The sequence below is a fragment of the Nansenia antarctica genome (genome assembly GCF_963989245.1).
Source record: "Nansenia antarctica genome assembly, chromosome: 6".
NCBI classification, from domain to species: Eukaryota; Metazoa; Chordata; class Actinopteri; order Argentiniformes; family Microstomatidae; genus Nansenia; species Nansenia antarctica.
This window is the reverse complement of record NC_137676.1, coordinates 27,868,498-27,887,965: the sequence shown is the minus strand read 5'-3', so window position 1 is coordinate 27,887,965 and position 19,468 is coordinate 27,868,498. Positions and strand designations below refer to the sequence as shown.

The 19,468-nt window shown below is 47.8% G+C and overlaps 1 protein-coding gene across 1 annotated transcript in view; it reads left to right on the top strand.

Annotated features, from left to right (window-relative positions):
- Nucleotides 1-19,468, top strand: part of rbck1 (RanBP-type and C3HC4-type zinc finger containing 1) — a gene marked incomplete at its 5' end in the record, with an annotated part of 71,411 nt that overhangs the window by 215 nt on the left and 51,728 nt on the right. Inside the window, 5 exons of the mRNA XM_080533642.1 lie at nt 15-159; nt 563-659; nt 1,520-1,718; nt 2,058-2,176; nt 2,986-3,159. Coding sequence (XP_080389768.1) covers nt 15-159; nt 563-659; nt 1,520-1,718; nt 2,058-2,176; nt 2,986-3,159 — 734 coding nt within the window. The remainder of the gene's footprint in view (nt 1-14; nt 160-562; nt 660-1,519; nt 1,719-2,057; nt 2,177-2,985; nt 3,160-19,468) is intronic.

Below are 19,468 nucleotides of genomic sequence, written 5' to 3'. Positions count from 1 at the left end.
ATATCCCCTGACAGCGGAGGACATAGCCCACCTGTTGACTGAGGCCATCAGTACGGGAGACAAAGAGGAGGCCAAGAGGTGTTCAGAGCGGCTGGCAGAGCTGTGTGCCCCTGTGTCTGTGAGGATATCCCCGGAGGCTTATTCTCAGGACACTATTCAGTATGTTGAGTGGTGTTTCCTCTGTGAACGTGTGGGGTCACACCTTATATTATATCCCTTTTATACCTGTGTAGTAAAAGTAAAATCCAATAACATTTTAATGGTCATTTACAGTATATAAGATACAGTGTAATGAAATGTGTTAGGGCAAGCAACTCCTCAACAACGCAACAATCAGACAATAACAATTAACGGTGCATGTCATAATAAGTTGTAGTATATATGTAGTACAGGTGGAATAGCTTGTGTAATTACTATGTAAGTTGTGTTATAATTACATGCAAACGTTCCACATTTAGCTCTTACGTTAATGTACTTAGGAAACCAAAGAAACAATGGTGATACATATGTAAGTGTGTTGTGTTTGACACTGTCATATCTGTTTTGGTGCTTTTTGCCTCAGGTTGAAGGTGAAGGTGGGAGACGGACAGTCTGACACATACATCCCTATCACCATGCTCGTTACACTTGGCATGACCATTTCAGATCTGAAAGATGAGGTAAACATTGTATAGAATCTATGCCTAAACAGGCAACTTAATCAGCACTTGTTTTAAACAGAAATGTGAATGTCATTGTTGCTTTAGTCATAGTTCTCTGTATGAATGCAACTATATACTAGAGCAATATGTAAAGATACTAGAGCAATATGTAAAGATACTAGAGAAATATGTATTCTAATTTCAAATAAGGCCATGGAAACGTGATTAACACAGATTTCATTTTCAGTATCGTGAGATGAGCAAGGGAAAAGAACAATACAAATAGTGAAGGAATATCTAGGTTAGATGGATAAACATGAACAGTATTATGCTACATTTCAACTCATTGGTGTTTTGGTTATGGAAAGGTGGGACAGTTGTAATTACTTCATTATGCTACTTATAAGTCATATTTATCAAAATCCATTTTTAAAATGTCTATTGGAAAAAAAGAAAGAAGTGAAGCAAATTAGAAAATCACGTACAGAATCAACGTATTGAAGAAATAACATAATGCCATTGAGTCATCTGGGTGAACTGTCCCTTTAATGATCTTTCAGCTTCAGTAGAAATTGCCTGAAACATTGTTATCACTAGAAGATAAAAACAAAATCTAAATGGATTAATCATGATTTATATCAATTGTAACGATTTATGTTTTTGTTGTTATAATAGGAGACTTGTAAACAAATCATTGTTTTTGAAAAAATAATGCTGCTGTCATGGAATGTCATTGCAATGTGCACATGGAAATGCATTTGTGGTTCTTCAAGTTTTTGTTGGTGACCCACTCTTTGACGGTTTGTCAGAAATGACAGAAAAGTCTCAACCCCCCTCTGTGTGTCTCAAACCCCCACCGTTGAACGTTCTCTCTGCAGGTCAGTGGTACCTATGGCTTCCACCCCTCCCTGCAGCGCTGGGTGATAGGGAAGCGCCTGGCGCGAGACTCAGAGACTCTGTACTCCCACGGGGTGAGACGGAGCGGGGACCAGATCTTCCTGTACATCAGGTCCGCCCGGACCGCCAACCTCAGCCGTCAGCAGCAGTACCAGGAAGAGGAGCAGCGGCGCTTGGACGGTAAGGACACTCCCTCGCTGAACACCTGTGGGTCTGTGTCCATGAATCTCCCACACAGGATGAAAGAACCTTGCCTGAGATCTGCAGACATGCACCTAACCCTAACTCCCTGAGCCTCAGCTCTATGTATGTTTGGCCTTAAGCTCAGCTGGCTTACATAGTCTTGTGGCATGCAGCAGACGCAGGTGCAATCACACCAAACTAGAGTGACCATAACCTGGACATAGCTTGCTGCGAGGGTGGAACACTGATTTTGGAGGGAAGTGACCATCTCCCTTTCTAACAGTATTATTTCCTACCTTTGGCAGCTTATTGTCATATTGATGTGCTGCTGTTTAGGTATCATTGAGTCCATGTACATGTTGGTGCCCAGAGGGCAGGGTGGAGGAGGAACATGTGCCAAGCCAACTCCATTACCTAAACCCAGACGGACACCTCCCCCTCCTCCCCCACCAGAGGTAAGACTACAATACATCTACGCAATCAATTGCATATGACAATATCTGTTATCAAACTTCATAGATCTGGCCCACACAGTCTGTTTGGTTTTGAGTGCATTCTAGCCCTGCTGTCATCAACAATAACCCTGACATTACCATGCCAAGCGTGTTACGTTTTGCCAATAATCACAATAGATAGATAGATAGACTTTATTTGTCATTGCTACAGTACAGGTACCAAACAACGAAATTTAGGAGGGGAGGCTCCCCTGGTGTTTAGGAAAGGAAAAAGAAACACATTTTAGAAAAAGCATAGATGCATAAAATCACAAGAAGGTAAGGAGCTGGTTTACCTCAATAGAGGCTATGTACACAATCCACTGTACTATACTGCAGATAGTCAACTAGGGTTGTCATATTTCACAAGAAAGTATTTTTTCACATTATTTTAAAGTGTCACAGTTTGCAGGCTTGAAAATGTACATGTTTGTGCCTCAGCACTAGCTGCCATACAATCCGTCCGGACTGTCCTGGGCCCAGAACTTAGGCCTTTACTGTGTTCAGGGCCTTGACGGCCCTGTGGTAGAAGCTGTCTTTCAGTCTGTTTGTCTTAGCGGCCGGGGTCCTGTACCTCCTGTTCGAGGGCAGCTTGACAAAGTGTTCGTGCCCAGGGTGGGTCGGGTCCTTGGAGACATACAATAACGCATACCCTTCCATATATTATTGGATAAAGTTACCCACCTCTGTGTGTGTGTGTGTGTGTGTGTGTGTGTGTGTGTGCGTGTGTGTGTGCGTGCGTGTGTGTGTGTGCGTGCGTGAATGAGCAGGTGGGGTGGTCTTGTCTTCAGTGCACGTACGTGAACAAGCCTACGCGGCCCGGCTGCGAGATGTGTGGATGTGAGAAACCTGCAGGTTATAAAGTCCCGGACGTCTACCAGCCAGACGAGGAGGAGACCCACAGACTACAGCTGGAGGAGATGGCTAATCTACAGTACCAACAGGTACCAACAGCAGCCTTCTATTTCCCCCTCCACCAGCTTCCAGTGGTATTCTCAGGGCACCGCCATTGTTTTAATAAGTTTAGTCAAAATGGTAGTACATAGCTCCCCGCCTCAAGTTAAACAAACATTAAATAGGGGGCTTCCGGTATGATGGCGGAGTGATTAGACGCATATTTTCAACCTCTCTCAACTCGGCAAAAATAAGCCCTCAGAAATCATATTTCAACAAATAAATTCAAGTTAATATAGAAGGGAACTAATAAAGAGGTCGGTTAGACAAAGGAGGAGAATTCGGCTGGCAAGTTCCTGGAACGCTTTTTATCCACCGAACTCGAGCTACCTAGCGACACCCCACTCCAGATACAGAGAGCACACAGAGCCCTGGTGCAAAAACCACCTCCGAACGCACCCCCCAGGTCAATGGTTGTAAACTTCCTACAGTTTGAGACGAAGGAGATGGTGCTCAGTCATGCTTGGAGGAAGAAAATACATGTGGGAGAGAAGAGAGTGTTTTTTGATCATGATTATGCAACTGAAGTGGTCCAGAAGAGAAGGGAATACGCAGCCATAAAGAAGTTATTGAAAGAGGAAAAGATTCGCTTCCAAACCCCGCTGACGAAAATGCGAATCCACTGGGAAAGCGGAGTGAAGACGTATGACAGCGCAGAGGATGTGGCGAGAGACATGACGGGGAGAGGATACGAGGTGGATCTCCCAGGACTACAGAGAGGGAGAAGACACGAGAACGGGTAGAGTGGCAACAGACGAGGGGAAACAAGCCGGAGAGGATTGCAGCGGCTGCCGCCAGGGAGAAGCTGAAGGATTTCCGACGGGGGAAGTGAGTCTGGTTTGCTGACCGGAGCGGGTGTCTTAAAGGGGCTGAAACCCAATCTGATGGCCTACAAGGTATCTTTAAGACAGTTAACGGACCTCTAATAAACTAATTGTAATTTGTTGTAATAAGTTGCCGTTTGAGAGAGACTGAACTGAGAGAGTTGGACATAACTAGACGGAGTGAAGCCCTACGATAAGGGCTTGATTTCGGTCCTCGGGAGGGGCCCTTTCTGAGAGAAAGGATACCCCCTCGACCTACCAACGGGATTTGGGGGAAAAGTCATCCCCTTTTTTGGAAGAAGTGTGTGTTCTGTTTTATTGCACATTATAATTGTTTGTTAGGTTTTATTGTACATTATGCAATGTTAAAAGTTATTTGCTTACTTAGTTTACTGCTGTACAGGTCACTTATTAGGGATACTGATGTAGGACTAGATGGGTACCACTGTTAGACTGGTGTCACTTAAAGTTAATGGTTTGAATACCCCCAAGAAGAGAGACAGGGTCATGACGAAACTTAAGAAGGACAGAGCCCAAATGATATATCTGCAGGAGACGCACCTTACCAAATTAGAACATGATAAGCTAAAGAAATATGGTTTTAGGAATCTGTACAGTAGTTGGTTTAAGAGAGGGCCCAGAAGGGGTGTGACGATTATGATATCAAATCAGGTCCAATTCGAGTATGAAAAAGAGGTAAGAGATGAGGATAAAGATACATTATTGTGAAAGGGAAGCTTGACAATGTGATGGTAACTCTGGTGAAAGTCTATGCTCCTCCAGATTGTGATACGTTTTTTTTTTTTAGATCATTATTTGATGTTATTGCAGCGGAAACAGAGGGTATACTAATCTGTGGGGGGGATATGAATGTAGTTTTAAATCATAACATTTACACAACAAGCCTAAAAAAAACGGAAATACAAATGTCAAAATATGTAAATATATTATTGGAAGAGATGGGTCTGGTCGATATATGGAGAAACCTACATCCACTACACTCTAAAAAAAGAATAGTTGAGAATATCTAAAAATTCAAGGCAACCTAAGAATTTTGAATTTGTTGTTCCAACTAAGAATTTTGAGTTTGTTGTTCCAACTAATATTAGAATGTTGGTCCAACTCATATTAGATTGTTGGTCCAACTAATATTAGATTGTTGGTCCAACTCATATTAGATCGTTGGTCCAACCTGACGGCTGCCTACGATACCGTATGGCATCGCGGCCTCTCCTGCAAGCTGCTCCGTCTGCTGCCGGACAGGCACATGGTCAGAATGATCATGGAGCTCATCCGTAACCGCAGCTTTACCCTCACCACCGGTCGCGGACAGCTAAGCAGGCTTCGACGCCTTAAGAACGGCGTCCCTCAGGGATCGGTCCTGGCCCCCCTCCTCTATAATATCTACACCTATGACCTGCCCAACACACTCTCGCGGAAGTACGCCTACGCAGACGACCTCGCAGTGGTGTACTCTGCTGGAAATTGGCAGTCTGTGGAGGGGATTCTGAGCCAGGACATGCAGACACTAGTGGCATACTTCCGGAAATGGAGATTGAAGCTTAGCGAGGCAAAGACGGTGTCGGCTGCCTTCCACCTTAACAACAGGGAGGCTAAACGTGAGCTTAGAGTACACCTAGATGGAACTCCCCTGCCATGTTCCGCTGAGCCAATCTATCTCGGCGTGACATTGGACAGGACGCTCACGTTTCGCCGACACCTCGAGTCACTGCGCAAGAAGCTAACAGCTCGTGTGGCGTTGATGAGGCGACTGGTTGGCTCGGGCTGGGGCGCCGGCGCAAGGACCTTGCGCACGGCAGCCCTAGCCCTCGTTTATTCAACCAGTGAATACTGCGCCCCAGTATGGTGTCGCAGTGCCCACACCCGCCTCATCGACTCGCCTATAAACGAAGCCTTGCGCATTGTGACAGGATGCCTGCGTCCTACCCCCGTGGACAACCTTTCCATCCTAGCAGGCATCCAGCCCGCAGGCCTCCGCCGCATGGGAGCCACAGCACGTCTCGCCTGCCGGGCCGTGGAGCTTAATAACCATCTGCTCCATGATAGGCTCACTATAACAGCGGAGCCCTCCCGGCGTCTCAAGTCGAGACACCCATTTGTGCCTGCCGCACAGGATCTCAGGCAGCAATGCAGAGATCTCAACATCAGTGCGGCAGGATGGGCGGATTATATGTGGCGCGCGGAGTGGGAGGCTAACACCTCCAAACTCCGCGACCACATCCCAGTCGCCGGCGCTGAGCCCCTCGGGATGGACTTGCCAAGGCTATCCTGGGTGAGGCTCAATCGTCTCCGGACCGGCGTCGGGCGTTTCCGCTCATCAATGCACAGATGGGGCTTGGCCCCAAATGCGTCGTGCGAGTGTGGCGCAGAGGACCAAACCGCAGACCATATTATCCTGGATTGCCCGGTGTACCACCCACCCAACGGGATGCATGGTCTGTCGGTATTAGATGACGAGACGATGACGTGGCTTCTGGAGGGGTGTCCAGAAATATAGCCCGGGTGAGCCCCTCAACCAGGTCTCGGGGTGGTAAAAGGGTAGCCCCTCGGCCCCGAGCCTGGTGGAGTGGAGAAGAAAAACAACAACCCATACGACGAAGAAGAACGAAGAAGAAGAAGAAGAAGAAGTTGGTCCAACTCATATTAGATCGTTGGTCCAACTCATATTAGATTGTTGGTCCAACTCTTATTAGATTGTTGGTCCAACTAATATTAGAATGTTGTTCCAACTAATATTAGTTTGTCCTGCCAATGGTCATCACGTTTAATTCTTCATTCTGCCAATGCAGATTTGTTTGTTCAATAAATGGTGTTGTTCACAGAACTACAAAAAGCTAATCGAGAATATAATCGTCTTTCTTTGCACCCCATTCACTTTTTTTCATTAGCCAAGATAATTATGTAACCTAAATTAATCAATAATACTGTAGCGTGGAAATGGATTGGACTCCGCACACTAAGTGTAATCACACAATCTTTTATTGACCGTTGCACGGCATCGAACACAGTCACAATTCAAGGCACGGTTATTGCTTGGGTTATCCCTTTGAACTCGAACTACCCCATACTTCCCCCTGTACGGTAGTGGACCACCTGATGTTAGTCTTGACCAGATAATGTATGTTTTTATTACGCTCACAATCATTAGTGTTCCTACTACTATGTAATAGTAGGAACAGTATTGTTATTGGTGGTGTACTTCTTGATTCTTTTCCTGGCTTGGGTGCAATGAATTTGCAATGAATGAATTTGCATGCCACAAGTAGAGAGCATCAGTAACTATGGCAGAAAGAATGATCATGAATAGGGGTGGGCATCAATGATCGACGATCGATAATTGATCGATAAGGATCTTGGTCGATCACAAAATATTTTGCTCGATAATCGTTAATAAAACATTTTTATTGTTATTTTTTTATAATAATAATAATGGAAATTAGTTTGTCCACGTGTCACCAGATTGCGTTCGTCTCTCACCCCTGAACATGTTAACATGATCATCTTTCTGAACAAGAACCAGTAGGCCTGCCGCCTACAGTCTCTCGCTGGAGTTTAAATTTAAGTTAAGCTGGACGCTCTTAAGGACACTAACGTTTTCAGTCATCCTCCTATTTGTGAGTAACTGTTTTTTTACTGCTCCTATGGTGAGTTACTTATTTTCTATATTTTTATTTATAACGTAAAATGTGTTTTTAAGTTAAACAATTTAAGCTACTCACTGCCTTGTTTAAGATGATTGTTATCTGACTGTAGTGTCTAGTTTGAATGTGAATGAATGAATGTGTGCAATAGCAACACAAATAACGTTTTTTCCCCAAGGAAAAAAAAAACAACAGCTTATCGATAATTGATCGTTAAATCTTGCGATTATCGAAAAATAAATTTTGATCGTTTGCCCAGCCCTAATCATGAATGCCCCCACCTTCGCGCTCACACACACAATGGCTCATTCCACAGCACACACCCACTCCCCTGGCACTCCGCCAACAGCCCTCCCTGTACAGCACACTTTTAAAGCTCCCAGCAGAAACAACCTCACTGTTATTAAACACGTTATTACATCACATAAACCCTTAAAAAAGAAAAGACCCTTTTATTTCCCCAGTACATACGTATGTTAGCAACTAATGGTTCAGACCCACTGTCTCTTTTCTAGACGAGCATCCATCCCTCTTTGGGGTTAGACAGGCAGTATAACCATTTGTTATACTATTGTCCTGACAGCCTTTATACCTCAGGCTGGTTATAGATCTCGTTAATATAAGGACTTTTGGATAAAACATAAAAAATCCGCGGCCGTCAAGATTTCCTGTTTACATCCAATTCCAGCCTATTTTTCTTTATAATAGGCTTTTTCACGACTTTCTTACAGCCGTTCCTCACTCTACCTCTGTCTGGCTATATATCACTTTGTTTCAATAATCAACATCGTCACATACCCATCATCGAACTATCGATGTCGTCACCCATCATCGATTATGTCCACTTTGTTCCTCACAAACTAACACATTTAGAATTCTCACTACTTCTCATACAACCTACGCTTCCTCCTTTTGCACAGCGACACAGCAACACAGCCCACAGCACACGGCTGTTCCCAACTCCAATTAAAGGTGGCACCTCTATAGGCCCCCTAACTTACCTAAAGCCGGTTGCTTAAATATGTCCAAATTGACAGAGTACTTTAGCCCTAACGCCCCACCCACGAAGAACCCAACAAATAAATCCCTTCAAGGCCCCCTCCCAGCCAACGACCAATCTCCCCGTGCTTTGATGGTTTCAATTATAGTCAAGTCCAATTAATCAATTAACCACCCTGGATTGGATTCTTTTTACAAAACAGCATACTTCAGGCACCATGCAAGCAAACAGAAAATCAACTCACCACATACACACAGCAGACCTCCCCCTCCCACCGATTCATAATTACCCGATGTCACAGGTGTGTACATGGAATAGAGATAGAGAGAGAGAAAGGCGTCCCCTTCTCTCCCCGATGAGGGGAGGGAGATCAGCCGCACGCGCACACGGCCGCAATCATCCGTTCATCCGGACGGTATCCTTACTGCTGCCTTTGGTGTAGCCCCACGTTGGGCGCCATCTTTGTTGTGGCCTCTAATCGATTATTAATAGATTTAGTATAACCTACAAAGCACAAAGAGCTTCGATCAATTGTCTCCTAAGAGGCCTTTTATTAAGCAGCCAGGAGCAAGCAGGAAGCAAAAGCCGCCCCCAACAATGGTGGGGACTCATATTTATAACTATCCTTGGTCATGAGGTCACCAATCTTGGGAACCAATCATATTATACAAATCTGTGATTACATAAGTTATGGGCCCTGTCCATACTCCGAATTGTTCACTGCGACACATATCTTGGCTCATACCCCCTCAGGAAGGAAATGGGCCTTCCTTGAGTGCTAGCTTCGCCACTAATGTAGAGACTTACATTTCTCAGTATAACATAATATAAAAACCACTACAGCCTTCAACTGAGTCCAGATTAAAATTGTGTTTGGTCGTGCATCATTGATTCTTGCTGATGATAGTTCCAGGTACGAAATGTCCAACAAGCTCAGAAGCTAGTGAGTTTGCGAGATATCATGAGGAGGCTTCCAACACTGGACTATCATCTTCTTTGCTGCAGTCAGACCAGCCAGTCAGACCAGCCAGACAGACCAGCCAGCCAGACCAGCCACTCAGACCAGCCAGACAGACCTTGCATGTTTTTTCCATGAGTCAAAGGTGGGAATCCTCATCTAGAAGATGTACAGCAGGATCCATTGGCAATTGTACTTCTGTTAGTTCTGCAAGGGTATTAATAACCTTCCCCCAAAATTTAAAAACCCTTGGACACTCCCATACAATACAAAAGAGGCCCCCGGGGAGCAATATGAGCTATATGGGTCAGGTACCAAACCCGTTCTATGTCTAATTCTCGGTGCTAGATATGCTCAATGACAGAACTTCAGGTGTATATACTGATGATTTAGATTTTTTCGAAGCACTAGTAACATTATCCCAAATTGCATCCCAGTCTAAGTCTTGTCCCAATTCAGACATATCTCTATCCCAAGCTGTCATTCCTGAAGTAGGCATAATTATGTCTCTGGGAGTGTAGATTATCATAGATATATGACACTATCTCCTTTGGAGCCAACTGTATCCATTTTAAAATAGGATGTTGTTTTAAATCTGCCCCCCAGGGAACCCTGTAGGCTTTACAGGCTGACCTTATTCTGAAGTAGAAGAAAAGAGAGTTCTTATCAATATTGTATTGAGAGAAGTTCTTGAAAGTTAAGGATACTATTTGCCCCATTAATATCTTGAAGAGTTGTAATTAGGGATGTCCCGATCCGATCCACAGCATCGGTATCTGTCTGATATTGGTCCAGAATGCTGGATCGCAGATCGGACATAGGCTCCAATCTGCGCTCCCGATCTGGTGTGTCACTCACATGATGACAACAGTAGTAGCCAGTGGTCATGAGAGTTATCTAGTAGCTACCTGTGTAATGAGTCTGACGCCAGCTGGTGAAATCATAAACCATTTGCAAGTAATTTTTCGTATTTTTTTTTACATATTCTGAAACTACAGATTGTAAGCTTTCAAATGATGCATCATACATTGAAATCGGGAAAAATGAAAGACAACACAAGTATTTGAATGTTGGTGCACCTCAAGAATGGGAATGCGACAGGAGAAAAGTGACTGATCAAACCACAACAACAAACGCTGAAAAACCACAAAAGCAGACCTTGCAAAAAAAAAAAACTGGAGTCGGTAGTAGAAGTGATGCAAGAGCGATAGTTATGGAGATAGACTCCAGTTCTATGAGTGGAGCGGAGCCCCATAGGGGAGCTCTGCTCCTATTGGTTTACCCGCTACCTAAAGTAGCCAATGACTGAATTTTTCAATGTCTGCGCCCGCCCTGGGGTGCTATATAAAGGGGCGTCCTTCGCACCCTCATTCTCCCAAACATATACAAAACAGCCGGGTTTGAACGAGTCGAAGTGGGCCAGCAGCCCTATGGGGCTCCGCTCCACTCATAGAACTGGAGTCTATCTCCATAACTATCGTTCTATATCGTGGAGCTCCGCCCCATAGGGGAGCTCTGCTCCTATTGGTTTAGGCGGAGCGAGCGAGGCCAAATGTACCCCCACTGAGACTAATCCGAAAACAATCTCAGCGGCACCCGGAGCTGACCACTGATGTTGGTTCAAGACAACCTTAAAAAGTTGGCCCAACCCACACCGAGTCTGCTCCACTGATCTAGCCCTTACGTGAGCACGCAGGGTCGTAGATCTAACGGAACATGTCCTGGAGGAGGTCCCCTCCCCAGGCACATCCGTAATCATCCTGACAGCACTTGAATAGCATCCCCAACCAGGGTAATCCAAGTGCCATCCCACTACATCAGTCCTCAGCAAACTGAGGACAGAATGAGAAAAGGATGACGAAGAAATATCACTTACCTAACCCTTACGTTGGGTTGTTGATCTAACCGAACATGTCCTGGAGGAGGGTCCCCTCTCCAGGCACATCCGTATTCATCCTGACAGCACTTGAATAGAATCCCCATGACCAGGGTAATCCAAGTGCCCTTCCCACAACATCAGTCATCAGCAAAATGAGGACAGAATGGGAAAGGATTGAGGAAGAATATCACTGACCTAACCCTTACGTGAGCACGTAGGGTTGCTGATCTAACGGAACATGTCCTGGAGGAGGGTCCCTTTCCCAGGCACATCCGTATTCATCCTGACAGCACTTGAATAGAATCCCCATGACTAGGGTAATCCAAGTGCCTTCCCCACTACATCAGTCATCAGCAAAACTGAGGACAGAATGAGAAAAGGATGAGGAAGAAATATCTTCCAAGTAATACCATATAAAAGTGATGGCGACGACCAAGACGCCGCCACACATATCTCCTCCACTCCCACTCCCCTGAGAATGGCCACTGATGTGGCCATGCCCCTGTGTCGGCAAGGACTGCCCCTTCGATTCGTATGCGAGGCTAATAGCCTCGCAAAATCAAAGGGACAGCCTCTGCTTTGAGAGTGGTGTCCCAGCTTTCTGTCCGCCATAGCAGATCAGAAGCCGGGGAGAAGATCTCAGTCCTGTCGTGCGCTTCACATTATTGTGCCAACGCGCGCACCGGACAATACAATGTAAAACGCCTCTCCCTCTCTCCGTCGTGAGGAGGAGGACAAAAAGGCGCTCAGAGCACAGCTCTGAACCCTAAAAAACACGATTATCCGTAGGGATAAAACCGGGTTAGGGCGTAATCCAGCTTTTGTTTCGTCATCAGACATGATCAAACAATCTGCCCGTGACGAGAGAGCGCACAAACACTCGCTCGCTCAGCCGTAGTCAAGGCGAGGAGTAGACTCGTCTTGAGAGACAATAAAACGCAACCCTCATGACAAGCTGAGATGGCAGCGTAAAACTTAATAGTTCCTGCCGCCAATCTCTTGTCAACAGCGACTGTAAGAAGCACAAGAACGTTTCGACCCGACAACAGACAGGGTCAACGTCCTGTCCCTCACACCACTGTGTAAAACTCGCCAGCGCGCCGCATATCCCTTTGCAGTGGATTGCGCGCGCGCACTCTGAATGGTCTGAATGACCGCGTCTGTCAGACCCCTGCGTTCTAACAATCCCTCTCAGTAACCAGGCCATGAGGGGCCCCCCCTCATAGGCGGCCCCTTCACCAAGCCTCCGGCTTGAGAGAGTGCATCTTGTCGATGAGGTATGGGCCATGGGCCCTCTACCAACATCTCCATCAGTTCCGGAAACCACGGGGCTCCGGGACGGTCCGGGGCTACAAGAATTAACTCTAGCCTCTCTGACCTCACTCGTGCCAACAGTGGGAGGATAGATGTCAGGGGTGGGAACGCGTATAACAGGACCCTCGGCCATGGGTGGTGTGCGAATGTATCGACTCCCAATGGCGGGTTGTCCTGTTCGCGCAGGCCGCAGGGAGAACCAAAGGTGACACTGCGCATTCGTCCGTGACGCAAACAGAACCACTTCTGCTTGCCCGAACCATGCCCAAATCAGCGACACAATGGAGGGTGCTAACCTCCAGTCGTCGTCCCTCGGGCCTCCCCGTGATAACAGATCTGCTCCTTCGTTGAGCAGACCTGGAATGTGGAGAGCTTTCAGCGAACTCAGGCGACTCCGCGCGCGATGGCGCGCGGGTCTCTCCAGTAGCTCAGGTCGGTTTTAACCGATCTCTGTATTACAATCAACCTGCGACGGCGTCTCACTGGAATCAGTCGCAGTCCTGCGAACCGCCTCTGCAGTCCGCGCATGTGTAACAGGCCTAAGGGGACCACTACATGGGCTGTAGACATCAGTCCTAGTAAAGACCTCCTTGACAGAGCGGTGATCGTATTTGTCACTCGACACACCCGGAGAGCTGACGTCAGTGTCGCTCTCCGTGGTGCCGATAAACTGGCCTTCATCTCGGCAGTATCCAACTGAATGCCTTGATAGGAAAACTGTTGAACCGGCCACGGAGCACTCTCTGTCCAGTTTACAGCTAACCCCAGCTGAGTGAGGTGCTGCACCAGTGAGGTTGCGTCCCGAATGGCTCGATTTGGGCATTGGGCCAAGACCAGTAGGTCGTCGAGATATGCTAATATGCGTACCTCGTTTCGCCTCAGTGGTTCGAGTGCTGTCTGCACGCATTCGGAGAAAATTCGAGGAGCAAGCGTGTACCCGAAGGGCAGGCGCGTGTACTCGTAAACCTTCCCTTGGAAAGTAAAAACGTAGGAATTTCCTGTGCCACTCTGTGATTGGCACACGAAATACGCGACCCTCAGGTATCTACGAAAGGGGCGTTTCGCCACTCTCTCGTTGAGGACCCTAAATCTAGTCTGGGTCTCATGTCTCCCGAATTCTTTGGGACAAGGAAATATGAGGAGTACCACCTCATGTCTCACTGGTCCCTCGGAACCAATGTCACTGCGCCCTTTGGTAGGAGATTCGTAATCTCCTCCTGGAGCGCACCTGTCTTTATCGGGCAGGACAACAAACAGTCTCTCTCATGCCCCTGAAGGGCGGAGGAGGCTGAATGAACTGTAGTGCATATCCCCTCCTCAATGTCCTGTCTAGTCAGCCCGACAGAATACCTGTCCCTTCTAGCCATTCTGCATAACGCAACAACAGCGGCTGGACCGTCTGTTGTGGTGCAGTCGACAGAAAAACTAGAATTTCTGTATGATCCCAGCCGCCGCTGTACACCGAGGAGGTGGCACAGCCCAAGGCGGGGTCATTTCGAAGGGATGGGCTGCCGTCTGTAAAGAGTGTTTGTTATGTAACAATGCTCTTTATTGACGCAGGTTTATTATGCCTGATAATCAAAGAACCGGCCGCACGCTCACGAGCTGGGCCAGGTCCTGATAGACATGGAGGGGTTTTTGATGTACATAACGACCCCTCTATACGGCTACAGACAGGGGTGTTTAACCTCTATTGTGTCGTGATAGGGGTAAAAACGTTAGGCAGAGAGCTGGTCACACGCTAGTAAGCTGGTCCAGTCTCCGCCCTTGTTTCTAACCGGTAGCGATTGGACCACGCCCTGACAAGGCAGGTGGGTCACCGCTCTGGTAGATAACAGTCCCTCTATACGGCGACATACAGGGGTGTTTAACCCGCTTCGTGTCGTGATAGGGGTAAGCCTGTTAGGCAGAGAACTGGTCACACGCCGGTAAGCTGGGCCCGTCTCTACTGTTATGCAGAAAACTGGCCACACGCCGGTAAGCTGGGCCAGTCTCCGTCTTGTTTCTAATCGGTAGCGATCCGACCACACTCTGACAAGGCAGGTGGGTCTCCGCTCTGGTAGATTGCATGGAAAAAGCCACCTTTACTGAAAAAGTAATGTGGGGATTTACCCTCTTTTGCCTCTTTATTTTTTGAGGTAGGAACAACTGGTGGGGGTCATCACCGACCCTCCCGCCAGTGAAAGCGGTGGCGGGGTCATTACCGAACCCCCGCCAGTCACGCATTCCTCTTGCGTTTACCCCCACGCCATGCTGTGGGGGGGTTACGCTGCCGTGGGGGGCCGAAGCGGGCACCCTCGGTGGTCGGCGGCGGAGGCTGGGAAGCCTGAGTAGGGTATGGCGCCGTCGGCAGAGGCGGAGCCCACCCTGCATTACGCCGCGCCCTCCGTTTCGCAGTCGCCGTCACTGACGGTCTACCTGCGGAAGAAGAAGAAGAGGTGGAAGGTCGCTGAAGAGGGAGGTGTCTGGCCAGGTGCTTTTTAGCCTCCTCCATCGCGGCCAGGCGCTTCGTCATGGTATCCATGGCGGGACCGAATAGCCCTTGTCGCTCTATTGGAGCATTCAGCAGGGCCATCCGGTCCGCCCCGGTCATGGTGGTAAGAGACAGCCACATTTGCCGCTGCTGTACCACCGCATTTGCCATCAGGCGACCTCTACAGGTCGCGACGCCCTGGGCCAGGTGCATCGTCGCTGCACTGAGCTTGCTCAGGAGCTCCGTCTCCGCCGCAGACAGACCGTCGGGTCGGTCTGCGGTGAGCTTCGCAATGGCAGCGGTAAACATGGCGATGTTATTTGCCGCCGCTGCCGCCTGGGTACCGAGAGCGTAGCTCTTGTCCACCAGGGCGGCGTTAAATTTGTCACGCTGGTTAGGCAGCGTGGGTTTCTTGGGCACCGACCAAGCGCTGGACCCCGGCACCAAGTAGGCCGCCAGCGCTGGTTCGAGCGGTGGGGAGCCATTGGTCATCCCCTCCGCGAGTCCCTCCACTCTAGTAAAGGGCAGGAACGCCTTTACCGGCGCCCTGCTTGTGAGTGGTTCCCTCCACGTGTCCTCCACAAACTTATCCAAGCCTGGGAGGACAGCGTTAGGAGGTTGGTCCTGTCGTTTCGCCCTCCCCCCGTAAAACAATTCCTTCTCCCAGAAGGACTCCGTCGTTGGGGGAGGGGAGGCAGGACGGGGGATCCCCAACACATCCGCCGCAGCTTCCAGGAGGCCCTGGAAGTCGTGGAGGAGTGATGGGGGGGCGATGGCGGGGAGCTCGTGAGCCTCTACCTGCCGCTCGCCCTCATCAGAGCTCTCTGACCCTGACACCGACGCCGACCACACAGCTGGCTGAGGGCGGTTTGGTATCAGGGCTGGCTGAGCGGGCGGGACCATCCCTACTCGGGGAGTCGCCCGCCCAGAACGCCGCTCTGGGGCCTGTCCGGACGTATCATCGGCAGAGTTATCCGAGTCGGATAGCATCTCCGAGATAGCGCCCGTCAGGGGAACGCTCTCCTTGAACCAGGCCATCCTCCTACTCCTGTCCTCGACGGAAAGGAGAGAGCAGGGGAGGCAGCTGGGGGAGGCGACCAACGCCGCCTCGGCATGTTCGGGGCCGAGGCAGACGTGGCAGTAGTCGTGTCCGTCCTCCGCTGCTAGGGAGCGGCAGCGGCAGGAGTCCCGGAAAAACTTCTTTATCGGCGGCGGCGGACGATCCATCTCGAAGGGAAAGGCTGGCGGGTCCTCCAGTCTAGTAGTCGTCCTTCTCAGTCTTCAGATTCAACCCGTGCTGAACTTTTTGGGAGAATGAGGGTGCGAAGGACGCCCCTTTATATAGCACCCCAGGGCGGGCGCAGACATTGAAAAATTCAGTCATTGGCTACTTTAGGTAGCGGGTAAACCAATAGGAGCAGAGCTCCCCTATGGGGCGGAGCTCCACGATATAGAACTGTCTGACACCACAGAGAAATCTACATGCATCATTGATGGCATGGCTATGCTTCAAAGCCTCCATGATTCAGCCTTCCAGACCTTCAGTGAGCTAGCAGAATGCATCCTGAAGAAGATCTTGTCACTTCTAAATAGTAAACAAGAAATGCAATGTGTGGTCATGGTATTTGACAGGTATGATGGCCCACAGTCAATCAAAGACCTGGAGAGGCAAAGGAGAGGTGCAAGTGATGGAAGGCCTACACATGTTATCACTGGCAACACAAATGTCCCAAACTACAGGAAGTACTTGAGGAGTAGTGGAAACAAGACTGCACTGTGCATGTTTGTGAGCAACTACATTGTCACTGCAGCCCCACAGAGACTACACTCAGATGACTCCATCATCTTGGCAGGTGGATTTGACAAAGGGGAGGAGGTGAAGAGCATCTGCACAGCAGGAGTCAGCAGTTTGACATCACTGTACAGTGATCAGGTTGGAGGCAGACACAAGGATGGTGCTCCATGCCATACATCTTGCAGAGTCATATTCCCGCATCATTGTGAGGTCTGATGACACAGATGTGGAAGTACTGCTCATATGCAAGCAAAGAAATGTTTGGTTCATCTCTGGTGTACATGCATACAGGCCATGGAATGAGAGAGAGATATGTCCCCATCAACACCATATCTGAGAAAATTGGAAAAGACATGTCTAACTGTCTACCAGCATGTCATGCACTCACTGGCTGTGACACAACAAGTAGTTTGTACAGAATAGGAAAGACAACAGCATTCAACAAACTCAAGACCCATCTCAGCGAGCTCAAAGATCTGGCCCATTTTGGACTCTCTGCCAGCTTGGAAGAGTCTTTGCCAGTCGCAAGAGAATTTGCGCTACTCCTATATGGAAAGAAGAAAATGGAAAATGGATTGATGTGCACAAACCTGGATGAACTGAGGTTCATAATTGCATCAACATCAGATACAGCCTCTGCAAATCTGCCGCCAACAGAGGATGCATTTCAGCAGCATGTGCAGAGAGCAATGTTCCAGACAGCGGTATGGTGTCACAGCCACATGCCCAAACCCCTGTTATGGAGTCCTATTGGCAAGGGGTGGATTATCAGAGATGGGGCCATTCAACCTGTCATTTTTGTTTTGTTTTGATTTTATCCCTTTTTCACCCAATTTGGTATCCAATTGAACCCAACCTAGCATCCAATTATCCCCTGCCTTATTGCGTAGGATCCGCCGCACGACCCCGTGGCCGGCAGCCCCAGAGGAGATCGCCAGGCAGACTAGCTGACTGGCTCCTCGAGCCCAGCACCGTTATTCCGGCACCCCGGGGGCGCTGTTGCGCGACGGATCCTTGTCCGGAAATAGTCCTATACCTCCCTCTGGAGCGGCCGCTCAATATGCCGCTCCCTGTGTGCCTCGGCCATATCCGGATCTGGCGAGACCGGGATTCGGTCCCAGTCCCCGGTGGGCAGCTTGCACTAGTGGCTAGTGCTTAGACCGCTACGCCACCGCGGGGCATTCAACCTGTCCTTTTTACAAAACCCCCAGCACCTACAGAAGTGAGAGACATCACTCACTTATATTGCAAAGATGCAAAGTGTGGAGAGAGTGGAAAGTGCCAGTGCCTCTCTGTTGGCCTTCCCTGTACAGAGTTCTGCACCTGCTGTGCAGAATGTCAAAATGTGTCCCCTAATATTTGAGGACTTTATTTAATTGTACTTTGAATAACCAGTTTTAATAAAACCTGTACTATTTACACCTATGTTTTAGAGGCTTGCAATTTAGAACTAATACACTTTATTTTATTGGGTTACTCTTATTCTGACTATTTGGTGATGTAGTTCAGCCACCTGGTATTTCCCTCTCCAAATATGATGACCATCAGAGTGAGCATTCTTAACTTATAGGCTATTATGCCACTTATCCCCCATTCGGAATTTGACTGTATCAGAGAAGAGGTAGGCCTATGTCTAAATAAATCTCATTTGCAATAGAACTGTATGAGATATTTCCATACAACTACTGGTTAGTGTTCAATAGCACCCTAGACAATTCAGTAATGATATATTTTTCAGGGATTTCAGTTTTTCTGATAAATGAGAGAAAAGTGATGGAGTCCTATGTTCCTGTCACCAAAAAGTACAATTTCCGTCTAAACTAAAGCTAAGTTTACAGGACTATAATTCAGTATTTATTTAGGTAAATCGTTGTCTGACTATTTGGTGATGTAGGACAACCACCTGGTTCATACCTCAGCAAATCTGAAGAGGAAAAGAGTGATCATTCTCAAGTTATGGGCTTTTTTGTCACCTTCCCCATATTCGGCCTGGTCTAATTTGGCTCTTTTTCAGGGATTGGGGTAGCTCTAAAGAACAACCAAAAAAACATATTTTCCCCAAAAATAAAATTTGACAACAATCAATTTCATTAATGGGAGACCCTAAAGATAAGAAAAATCATTGTTGTCATTTGTTCTACCTCGGGTAGGGGTATCTCGAAAACTAAAGCCTTTTTTGAGGACTTGCTGCTAGACTATAACAGCTAGCAGCTTAACAGTGGTACATAGCTACTAACGTCTAACTGCGTTTTTATAACATCACAACATGCTGAGAGAACATCAACACGCTAAAAACACATAACTACACATAATTAGATGAACACACTGTCCTTGCTTTTGAACACGTCCTAAAACAAAAGTATGTTTACAAGTCATTATCACTTACCGGTAGCC